General features: G+C 41.0%; 1 protein-coding gene across 1 annotated transcript; it reads right to left on the reverse strand.

Annotated features, from left to right (window-relative positions):
* Window positions 1–373: 373 nt before the first annotated feature.
* On the reverse strand, window positions 374–10,509 carry slc12a1 (solute carrier family 12 member 1; the record flags this gene model as incomplete). Its single annotated transcript, XM_080843385.1, has 26 exons — window positions 374–509; window positions 669–736; window positions 902–1,037; window positions 1,131–1,217; window positions 1,431–1,542; window positions 1,875–2,003; window positions 2,644–2,760; window positions 3,133–3,215; window positions 3,320–3,426; window positions 3,606–3,746; window positions 3,853–3,964; window positions 4,057–4,156; window positions 4,238–4,393; window positions 4,528–4,629; window positions 4,805–4,928; window positions 5,110–5,217; window positions 5,457–5,605; window positions 6,088–6,172; window positions 6,421–6,548; window positions 6,699–6,810; window positions 6,948–7,058; window positions 7,143–7,282; window positions 7,500–7,595; window positions 8,576–8,651; window positions 8,777–8,920; window positions 10,312–10,509. 26 exons carry the CDS (start codon window positions 10,507–10,509, stop codon window positions 374–376), a joined length of 3,057 nt encoding a protein of 1,018 aa, XP_080699511.1.
* Between the last annotated feature and the right edge of the window lie 1,808 nt (window positions 10,510–12,317).

A 12,317-nucleotide genomic window follows, 5' to 3' on the forward strand; every position in this document is an offset into this window, starting at 1 on the left:
AATGTACAGCTGTTCTCAGAATTATTTTAAACATATACTGCTGGAGATATGGTTGTCTCTGCATGAAAACATAGTGTAAGAATTAGCCTACTTTATACAATCTCTTTATCTACATTTCACCCTTTTTATCTCTGCCCTCAGAGTAGGCCTTCCTAACCAGACATTTACAAGGTTGCTTTTAAAATGTATTAATCTTAATGTCTTTATCATTTTATGTGGCCTAACATGAGCTATGCACACTTTTTACAATGAAAGACTGTATACTAACAATTCCAAAAGAGGGCAGCATAGCTGCTGATCATGTAACTGACCCATTCAATAGCATACATGTGGCTTTTGTTTTGTGAAACGGAATGGAATTTCATTGTCAGCTTTAAGAGTAGAAGGTTAGCACACTCTTGTGGTTCCCTCTGATCATCAGTGTTGGTGGAAGGTTCTTTGTCAGGGTGTCCAGCCAGGCCATGTACAGGTGGTCAGAGATAGACCCCTTACGAGCAATGGGCAAGCTCCTGCAAGAGGGTATTGTCTTTAGTTGGCTGCTAGTTCACTTAAATCAGAGTTTAAAAATGTTTAAAAAGTTAAAAGTTCTTTCTTTTTTTTCATTTCATACTGCAGTTCATCAGAATATGACATTCTGTTTGTTTTAGAAGACATGTCAGGGTACTTACACAATGATGAGCTTGGCTGTGCTGGAACTCTCTTGAAGGAGTTCGCTTAGGCGGATTTGAAGATTTGTCTGTGGAAAGAAATGAAGCAAGGGGTACATTGTCATCTTGTGTAAATAACACTTAACCACTTTTCTTATTGTGTGAGACACACTCATGCTTTGACCTTGTTTCTATGGAATACTTTCATTTTGGACTTATAGTTGAATAGTTGTGGTATTAGTCGTTGTCCTTACCTTCTCCTCAAATGTCTCCAGTTCAGCATCTGTGATCTTCCAGGGGTTCTCCTTTTTCAGAGCTTCTGCTTGGGGGGTGTCTTTGGTGCCCTCGTGCAGACGGAATGGTGCAATCATTTCATCAAATGCCTTTAAACTAAAGTGGGACAGAGATATGCATTAGACAAATATTCTATACGAGTGATTACATTTATCGTGTGGTATAATCCAATTTTTTCAATTAATTTACCTCCCAGAGGTCGGTCTGGCGTTCATGTCAGGAACAACAATGATGTCATCACATTTGATCCTGAATTTTTTGAGGAGTAATTGCATCCTAGAGGACAAAAAAAGGACATATTATTTATTAAAATGTACTTTTACACAGTGTGTTGTCTACACAGACTTCATGGTTATATCGAGTTGGTGAGCATCTTCAATTTTTGATACTGGATAAGTCACTGTTGTGCTGAGATACATTTCTTGTCTGATCAGATGTATCATTTCACTGGGGATGTGCCTGGATTGCCTGTGTTTGGTGACCACCTACTCTTCTTTGTCTTGCTGGATTCGGCCAGGCATCCCTGCAATGAAGATTCTCAGTTTGCAGTCCTTAAACTTCTTACGGGTAGTGAGGATATAGGGGAGCAGCAGGGTCAGACCTATGGCAGTGAAAACATTCATTACATTTCACGATCACACAGAGGGCCACAAGCTTACCCACAACCCACACAACATAAGACAATGTGTTGATAGTAGGTCCAGTCTGTGAAGAAAGACAGCTCATTTCTGCATCCCTTTCAAAGATTTCCACAAGTCTCGTAAAAATGAAAAGGACAAGCGCTCGCCGAGAAATATCATAGTCTGACTCAAATGCACTTAAGTTGAGAAATTGCAGCTTTTTGTTATTCTAATGTTTAGCTTAGTTTCATTTGCAACAACGAAATGTTCTGAGTTTGAATTATTAAACTAAGTAGCACAGTGTTGTGGTTACCTCCATCATCAAACAGCCACCACAAATCAATGGTGCCTTTGCCAAGCTTCTTTCCGAATTGTGCACTTGCATCCATCAGTCCCCGGTTTGTCCTTGCTGCTTCATCAGACAGTGGAACATTCACGGACACTGGCGAGAAAGGAAGGACGTTTTAAAGAAGGGTTAATACAAATAACCAACTAAAACTGACATAAACTTGATTTCAGGAAATCGTAAGACCACATTTGAAATAATGGCTAATCTCTCTGCTTAGCATTCCAATAATAGTTACAAAATATTATAATACTGTATGTTGCATGGTCTTGTAGGAGACAGGCTGACATTTAGAACCTTGGAAATTCTGCCAGCATTCTTCAGTGCTTTTAAAAAAAAAGGATGCACCTAGATAGGCTTCCAAGCCACCAGAAAATTAAAATGACTACATTATTGGATTACATCTTCACTGACCTTTTTATAAAGGACATTTGATTAGATTTTATTGTGACAGGGGGATCTACTCTGTGTGTGTGTGTGTGTTTAAAGAAATGCTGAACAAAAAGGGCTGTGCAGTGTTTGGTCTTATTTGTTAAAGGTGCTTTTTCATCTGAAGCCTTTCAGAAGGGCAGAGAGCACCCATGCAGCCTGTTTTGACTGCAGGTAGAAGAGAGACCCCTGGAATCTCTGACACAAAAATGTGTTCTCCATCAAAGGTTTACAATGATGCATACAAATGCTGCAAAGTATCGTAAAGCAGATGGGTAATGTACAAGAATGAAATCTCTCACAGTACCTCGTGTTGTAAGCACTTGCTGTGACATTCTTTTGGACTTCTTGGAAAAGCCTTTGCCTCCATCTCTGAACTGCTCATTCTCAGCCTGCTGTTGCTCTGCGTGTTGCAACATTTCCTCTGAAGATGCACAAACAGAGATTTGATGTGTTATTCCTACTTTGAAGACGTGATATGCAATACAATCTCATCCCACCATGCATTGTATCACACCAATCAATCTCTTTATTTAACTGTTAAGAAGTTCATATCAAGCAAAGGTTAAAAGTTATTTTTGGTGATAGTCCTATGGTTGCTTTTGTCATAATGACTGACCTTTGTTTTATTGTTTCTTATGTCTGTGATATGACTATTATCTAGGGAAGCTTTTTTATGAAGTACACAGTTATTGATTATCAACAGTTAATTTATAATTAGGACTGGGCCAGTACATTTCCTTGAACCCTCCCACCCTTTAATATAACCACAACTCTGGCTTTGGCTTAGGCTTACCATTGACTTTTAAGATGTGGGAAATGTCAAGTCCCTGGTTGATCCTCAACATCACGGTTCCATACTCAAAGTCAAAGGAGTCACTGAAAGAAAAGCAACAGCACGCTCATTGTCTAAGCTTCCACAATACTGACATTTACTCTCAATGCTCTTTACTATGAGAATATAGGCCGGCAGCATGACTCACTGGAGCACCCCAACATAGTCATGCACATCCTCTTTCTTAACCGTCCTCCAGTCTCTCTTGAATCCCAGAACCAGCGTGTTGGGTTTGAGACGGCCAAGCCCAGCAGCCTGAGGCACAACACAAGGACAATATTTATGGCCTGCTTTTAGTTACTGAGGGACTGAAAAACCACAATGATCTGTCAATGATAGAACATCCTTATCAGACCCTTGATAATAAGGCCATAAGGATGCAGATGGGGTTGGGTTTGTCATTAACTTCACAGTTTTCTTGTCACAGCACTGACCTGCAGTAAACAAGCGGCGCCCTCTCGGAAGCTGTTGTCTGCCACTGCGGCGTAGAACGCTTTGCGTTTCTTAGTCTTGAGCCACTCCATGTTAATGTCAACACTGGCGCTCAGTTCCTGTACCTTCTTCTCTCGAGACCCCTGATGGTCATTGAGAAAAGCCAGTGTGAGGTCATTTTAGTTAGACAGCACCATGTTTATTTTAGTGGCATAAGAGTCCTGTACAGAGCAAAAAATGATATCTCACTTCAAATACTTCACATGTAACGCAGAGTCCATAGTTCTTTGTGAAGGAGTGGGCCAGATCTAGGAGGGCAGGCCGGTTCTTTGGAGCCCCAGTCAACGCGATGACCTGAGGCCTGAGAACGTACAAATGCATGGATTTAGAAAAAAAATGCAAGTACTGGTGATCATTGATGTTGGGAGACACGTGTACACATTTTGTGCTCACCGGAAGTTCTTGACGTGATCTTCAACACCAGACAATGCAAGAGTATTATTCACTGCACTGACAAATGTGACAGCCTGAGTGGACGAGCCCCAGTTGACATCTGTGACAGAGAAAACATGCCTTAGTTGCATGTCATCATCGGCCGATTCTATTAGGATATCCTAGGTGGTTTTTATGTTACCTGGCTTCTTGACAGTCACATAGACGTAAAGAATGATCTCGATGGCATATGTCAGCAGCGCTGCCCACCAGTTAATGACGAACATCACAGCACAGCAAAGCACAGCTCCGAAGAGGGACAACCACATGTTGTAATATTTATAGGCAGGCCTCCATCCTGTCAGAAAGAGATGCATATTTGAGGCAATGATAAGTATGTTGAGAATAGAATTGACTGATTGACAAGCTGACAAACTATTTCAATTTGATTTGTGTTTTATTTTGCAGTCTGAGGATGAAGACAGAACTTACCTGGAGACTTAGCCCAGGAGGCATGGAAGCATGAGAAATTGATCAGGGCATAGGAGGCCAGGAAGAAGTTGGAGATGATGGGAGCAATTACATTCAGTTCGGCTATAAAAAGAAGAAGATGAGAGACATATATAGTTTTAGTTTTCTATATTGTATGGACCATCGGAACAGTGCAGTTACTTTTGCAATGAAAGCTTTCACAGATATCAAAGATACAAAAATCAGACAGAGTCCTGTTATGTGGGCATATGGTGGTATCTTGATCAAATATTAGCACCTATTAAAATGAATGCCACAGCAATGACGAAGGTGAGTATATATGCTGGAATAGGTTCGTTGTTTTTGCCATATCCTTTGGCAAAGAATCCCAGGCCTTTGTAGATTTTGTCTTTGCACAGTGCCTGCAAAAGATATAGTGAAAGATAATTCAGGTAATGTTTCAAAACTGTAAACCCAGGAATGTCCTGCATTTTCTATTGCAGAGTCTACTTGGTATTGATATGGCAGGTTTTCGTGACAAAAATAGGTTTCATATGCTTAGATGTCCTGCATTTATAAAACGGATATCTGACATTGACCCACCTGAAAGACTTTTGGTGCACTGACAAGTGAGGCCAGAGCTGAGGAGAGAGTGGCTGAAAATGTGCCAGCAATGATGAGGGGCCCAAAGCCTGACACCAGGGTCATGACCTTTGGGAATAGAGATTCATAACAGTGTGTGAGTGGAACTGCATTTGACTCACTGGACAGATGTTCTGGTTATCAACTTATGAAGCATCTGCAAAGAGTTCAGCTCTATATCCAGTGTGTTTATTGGCATAAAGCCATATTCAACATTGTTTGTCGCAAGAAATCTTTTTGTGAGCAGCAAATACAATGTAAATGCATTATAAATGCATCGCAATCGTTGATGGTCAACCAGTCTTTACCTGGAAGTTGTTCATCAATCCATAGGCACAATCTTGTGTGGCACAAGATGAAAAGTCGTATCCAAAATTGCATGCCGCAGAATAGTTGCAGGGCATTCCTTCAACGATGGTATCATTCATGCCAGTTGCATCACGGACAGTAGTTGACACTGAATAAATGAGATAGTGGAGTTGAATTCATTGAAAATTCTGGAACATCTGCAAGGTTAAAAACTTTAGACTTGGTTTGGTAATTTAGTGACCCTGGTTGATAGGCTACTTGGCAGTGTTAGAGTATCATTGATTTTTAGAAAGGTGTGTACAAAACAGACCACTGACCCAAAGATGGCATAGCGCCAGGGTTATGATTGGGGGTTTTATGAGTCCCAGTATTTATTGATTTTAAAACGCCCAGTGAGGCCATAGAGGAATTCTGTAGTGAAGTAATGTTGTGTGGAGAATAGTAATCCATTAAGAAGCTGTCCATTTTAATAGAGTTGTCTGACTCAGAGTGGAATTAAAGGAGGTCTGCTCCTCCAAGTGATTTGTCTTCAGGTAATTCTTCAGATGGCTGCATTGCATACATTTATGTGAGGAGGAAAACGATGGATGCTGTTTGGTTAAATTTTACATTATGAAGAGCAGCACTTACCCACACATAGGGCGACACCCAGGTATGTAAAGCCTGTGATGAAAATAGCCAGCAGTGTTCCTTTGGGAAGAGCAGCGTTAGGATCCTGCAAAAAACAGGTGAGGATTATAAACAGGATTATAATCATTTTGCATTCAGTTATACATTCAATACCAGATGCAAGAATGAACGCTTCAAGTGGAGTGTTTCCTGAGTGTTGGATTGAATTGGTTTGTCAACTAAGCTTGTTTGTTGTTAGTTTGTGTCATAAGTTTTGAACTCATACAGCTTGTCTAGTCAACAAGTGTGCATACAAGTGCCTTCAATTCTTAGGTGAGAAATAGTTTTCCATACCTTTAGATCACCAGAAATGTTTGCTCCAGCCAAAATTCCTGTGGCCGCCGGGAAAAAGATGGAAAAGACAGTAAAGAAGTTCTCCCCTTTGCGAAACTCAGGCATGAAGTTTTCCGAGAGAATCGATACTGTGAGCAAGAGAGGTAAGGATCTCAAGTCAATGTTTTCATTTGGTAGAATTATTGTTTCAAAATGGTACCAAAATGCCATTAAAAAATATTTGAATATAACAAAAAACAACATTTTATTTTAGCGCAATGTTAGTATGTTATCCTCACAATCGTAATTGAAAAACCCTTTGGTTTTTTTGTCCACGGTGGCAGGAATGAATGTACCCACAAACACATTGACAATGGCCACGAGCAAGATGATAAGAAGAACGATCTGGGCCTAGACAGGAAGAAAGACAAAAAGAAAAAACATAAAGCTATGCTATTGTTTCATCTAATGTTCATCATTCCTAATGTCTTTTGTATTTTTGGATTGACAGGACATCAATATTCGGTCCAGTTTTGGACATCACTCACCTTGGCTTCCCATTCCATCCCTGCCACAGAAACCCCTAAGAGCACAACCACGGTGATGCAGCCAACAATCCTGATGTCATTAGTTGGGTCCACCATAATGGAATCGAAGTCCTGTGAATGATCCAAACGGTTGTAAGCACAAGCTAAAAGTAATGTTCATACTGTTATCATCTCAGTTATTGTAATAAAACCCACCTTGAGGAGGTCCACAACAGTCTCAGCAAACCCGACCACATACATAGCAACGGCCACAGCGTTGGCAAAGGCAAAGATGAGCCCTATGGAGCCGCCAAACTCTGGTCCTAAACTGCGAGAGATCAGGTAGTATGCCCCTCCTGAAAAGTGAATTGTAATAAAGTTCAAAATGTGTTTTGGCTCCAAAAGCAGGTAAAAAATACAGTGTTATCTGTCACACTTTTAACCGCCAGTGCTTTCTGATGTTTGTAAAACATTTATATAGCAGGAACATCATTTTTTAACCTGACCAGGAATCACAGTAGATACATGTCAAGATTGATCTGTTTGCTGTGGTTTGTGCTTAAGTGGGTTTACCTCCTCGGACCACTCCATTAGTGCAGATGGCAGACATGGACAGACAAGTGATAATTGTCACCACCATACTCAGGAGGATGACCACCACACCCAGACCTAAAACAGAAAAAGAAAGCAACAATGTACAGCTGCAGTGTTAAAAAAAACTCCATTGTTTCAAATGTTGCAAGAATCCGTGCCAACTCCAGACCATGATGGACTTCTAATGAAATCATTTCACCACAGGCTAAAACAACCTCTAGCACCTTCAAACGTAAAGTAACACTACAGTGGCTCTCAAGTACCTAATTTCATCTTGCTCTGGGGCCTGAACTCTTACTCAATCACGGCGACCAGCAAGTGTTCTGTGTAAAGCCTGCGGGGCCGAGCGTGTCATTAGTCACAGCCCATAAAGAACATTAGCGCCTGCCTGTCCATCAGGAATGTACAGTCTGCATAAGGCTGTATACATAAGTAGTGCTGAAGGACTTTGGTACCCAGAATACTAGGTTGTGTTAGAAACTAATGGGCATCCTAATGTTCCGTCAGCCACTCACATTCACAAAGTGCCCCCCTGCCATTTGAATTGGAATTACAAGTGCTGCACACATCTCCTGTTATTTGACCTCGAGCTGAAGGACGGCTGGGAAAGCAAATAATCAGCCAGGCCGCAGCCCCCGCTGTTCATCCCTTTGCATATCCCACTCTGACCCCCTGTTCCTCTGGTAACTTGCCCCGCTCCGTACCCACTCCCACTCCCCAGGATCCAGCGCGCCCCTCTGGGCAGCTGAGCTCCCTAATCTGCACTCCTCCGCCCTCAACAGTGCTCTCCCTATTAGCTCAACTCCACTCCAACCAATCAGAAGAGATTCAGACTGCATTTCAGATGTAATTAACTTGCCGTTGTCACTGCATGGGGTATAAAAAATGGATCCTTTAGTTATACATGTGGATGTGACTTTCAGCAGAGAGGGCAAGCTCACCAGGAATTGATGAGTGTTTTCCTACGGAGGGGGCTGGGGGTTGAAGTGATTACTTGAAGGGTCATTTAAGAGGGGAGAGGAGAAATGTGAGGCGCACAGGCGGAAGAAACTCACCAGCACCAGCTTGTCCAAACACCCATGAAAGGCGGATGAACAGCATAACTCCCCAGATGTTCAACATGCATCTCACCTGGAGAAATAACAGCATATGATGAATGAAACTTGTGCCATTGATGAGCTACATGAATCTCATCTTTGAAGCTATTGGAGCTCAGGTTTATATAGTATCATCTCATTTCACTTTGGACAACTCACCAAAACACCTGTTATCCAGCCAAACTTAACACCACCACCACCACTCTTTCCAGGAGGAGGTATAGCCATCTCAGCATCGTCGCTAGGCGTATCAACACTCCCATCGACATCATCCACTGTGTCCGGGATTGCAAGCCCTCCATTCTGATCAGACAGGAGAAACAGTTCACAGTGTTACGGTACAATATATAGTTTTTGTTGTCATAAATGTCATACAATAAAATACAATGCAGTGAATTATAAAGATTTTTGGTACTGTATGTAGGTATAGTTCTACAGCTCTGCACCAATATGATAATAATTTAATTCTAGAGGAACAGTAACAAGGTTTAATATAAAATACTGTATGTAATGTATTATATTTATATATATATGAACTTTTTTGACCTAAAAAAATCCATGTTGATATAAATCTAATCAATCCATTCTAATTCATCCTAAACCCGATCCTTTCCACAAAATGGTGAACAAGAATGTATTGTTTTCTGCCCAAGAGAGGCGATTGGGAAGGAACTGGATGCGGTGCAGTTCAGCGCTAATGAAGAGCCATACTTGGTCCACAGCGGCCATGCCCATTAGTGTACCTTTGTCCTTCACAGTGCTATTTGCAACGGGGACCACGGGGAGTTAGGGCAAACACAGCTTCAGCTCTTTAGGTGACTAATACTTCTCAGTTGCAAATGCAAAAGATTTCTCAAGTTGCAGATACAAACCCCTCCAGTGATGGTTAGTCTGTGCCTAGTGATTTAGAACCCATTTTTGGCCCCCATTTGCATTTTAAGTTAAGCCTATTTTAGGTTAATGAATCAATGGTTTCCCTTGGGGGTACGATAATATTTCCTTATAGTTCTCACATTAGAACTGCAACAGACATGGCTATTGATCACTTGTCAACTGCCACCAAGCACACACAGACATATTATGATGCCCCATATTTGACTAAATCCACTGGCTTTTTACACTGCTTTTATAATACACATGCAATTAAGGGCACTATGTTCCCCAAACACAGAGAAACTGTGAACTCACTCAGTCTTGAGTTTGTCGGGGCAATAATAGCCCAGTTATCCATCTCTACTGATTAATGCAATTTATCACAGGCTCGATCCATTGCACCTCAGTAATACATTTCCCCCCTACAAATACTGGTGTTTGTCTTAGTACCTTTAAACTATTGTATTTTAAATAGTTTCCACCCTGTAGTTTTGCCACTCTTTTTCAATTAAGCAGTTATGTTTACCAGAGGTTATTTCATAAAAAAGTAACTGTTAATCCATATGCTTGATAGAAATAACGAACTTTAATTGGCTGTAACCATTGTGTATTATCCATCATCCTGTATGGACTTAAATGAAGCAAAGCAAGCAAGGAAACACCTGAATGGGCCATAAATACCTCACTGCTTTGTAAATGTTCTCATTCCCAAGACCAGAGCTCAAACAAACCAAAACTGTTTGCCTTCAATCTAGAACTGCCCTTTTTTGGTGGTGTATTGTAAAGACGGCCTGCACTCTGAGTGGCAGTGGGAAGCCTACCTTCTGGAAGACATCATGGAGCTCCTGCAATGAGGGCCGAACAGCACGGTGGCCACTGACGCTGCCAGCATTGCGATAGAAGTCGATGTTGGGCACACGGTCTAGAGTGTCATGCCCAAATGCACTGGCCACGGACGGCCTGATGTCTCTGTGCTCCGTCTCTTCATATACTGGAGGATCAAATCCCGGATTCTCCATCTGGGATCTTTAAATGATCACCCTTTTTGCACGTTATTTGAGTCAGTCGATGTACAAAAATAGACAAAAAGGAAATAGAAGCCTTGAACAGTCGTTACTGTTTTGAAATGCTCAGATTTTAGGTCAAAAAGGTCTTTGCACCAAATTATTGCAGTATGTTGCTTAGTTCATCAACAACATGGTGCAGGTGCAGTCAGATCAACTCTAGCTTTATTCCTCATGCAAAGTCTCACAACAGGTAGCAGTGACCCTTGTGCATCTGTTTATATACCCTCTCTATCTCACCTTCCCTCAGAGAGCTAAAGCCATTGGCTCAACCATAGGATCTACCCTTAAAGACTTGAGCAAAGGGTGTCAAAACTGTCCTTGCTCCATCAAAGAGGAAACACAGCAGTAGATTAAAAATTAACCAGACCATTAAGGCCAAGAAAAGATAAAGGTGCTTACAGCCTCTCTGGGAGTATCGATTATTAATACAATTGTCTGAAGTGCAAGGGGGAAGGCACATGTTGTCCTGCAATTTTAGATTTTATTACCTGTATTTGACATGGCTTTGGACAAGGTGCCAGTCCCAATGAATCATCAAGTGACTGATTGACAGTCACGTGTAAGTGTGTATTTCAGGGGGAGACTTTTATTGAACTATTACGAACTGGTAATTTCCATGAAGTAAAGGAAACAAAGAGGATATGTTTAAAAACAAAGATGATTGTTCTGAAAGATATTTTACTTCTGTGTTTCTTTTTTCATGTTCTGCCCATTTTCAGCTAAATAATAGAAGTTACACAGAAGTACCTGTTATTCACCCTTTGTGGAAAGTTCCTCTGACCACTGTTATACAGCTTTGGTAGTGGCTTATTTATGCCTGACATTACCCAGACTGCTAAAAACAACATCAGATATATACTTTTATACGACGGACTATTTGCTGATGTATGACCCAATTTAAATGATAAAATAGTTAGCTTGTCTGTGGCAACTGTGGTACTCTTTTTTTTTTTGCTAGCATCTGGACCATTAGCCACAGATTTAGCTAATGGATATGTCTGCATGTTCTGATCTCTGGTTGGGTCATAATGTCTTACATTTCCAAATGAATCAAGTTTTATGTTTTATATTTGAAATATGAACAGTTCACTTGTGGAAAATGTGAATTCAAAGGTGACAAAAAATGCACCTTTTTATATATTACTTAAGTTATTTAATTCATGTAAGAAAAATGACCAGAAATAAAGTCACATGGCATATGAGGTGTTGACAAAAGTTAATATGAAGCCACATACACTGAGAACATGCTTTAGGCATTTCTCTTCAAGTCTTGACCTCTCAGCCTCTTTGCTAAAGGGTCATTACAAGAATACTTCCTTATTACCCTTTAAATGACCACAGTTCTCATAGACCAAAAAAAGCAATGTCCTCAAACTGACCTCCTAGTTCTGTAGACTAGGACTGTGACAATCACATAAGATCAGCTATTGCCAATATTGACTAATTGTACTGCCATTTAGATACTGTGCTGGAAACCTAAGAAGTGAATGTCTCCAGAAGGATAGTGAATGTTTTTTTAATAGGATCAGAGGACAAGGTCACCATCACCGCATGGGGGAGGATCCAGTTATGATACTACAACACAGGTGCAGGGGCAGGTGCAAGTCCACAGTTCAACTCCTAATCATCCAGCAATATGAGTGTACACCGCCATTGTCCTCCTTCCTGTACAAACAGGTCTAACCATGTGATCCGCCCCTCTAATTCCACTCAGGTGGAGTGGCAACACCAACTGCTGCCCACCGAGCGGACTTTTGTGA

This window comes from Sprattus sprattus (genome assembly GCF_963457725.1).
Source record: "Sprattus sprattus genome assembly, chromosome: 8".
In the NCBI taxonomy this organism is placed as follows: domain Eukaryota; kingdom Metazoa; phylum Chordata; class Actinopteri; order Clupeiformes; family Clupeidae; genus Sprattus; species Sprattus sprattus.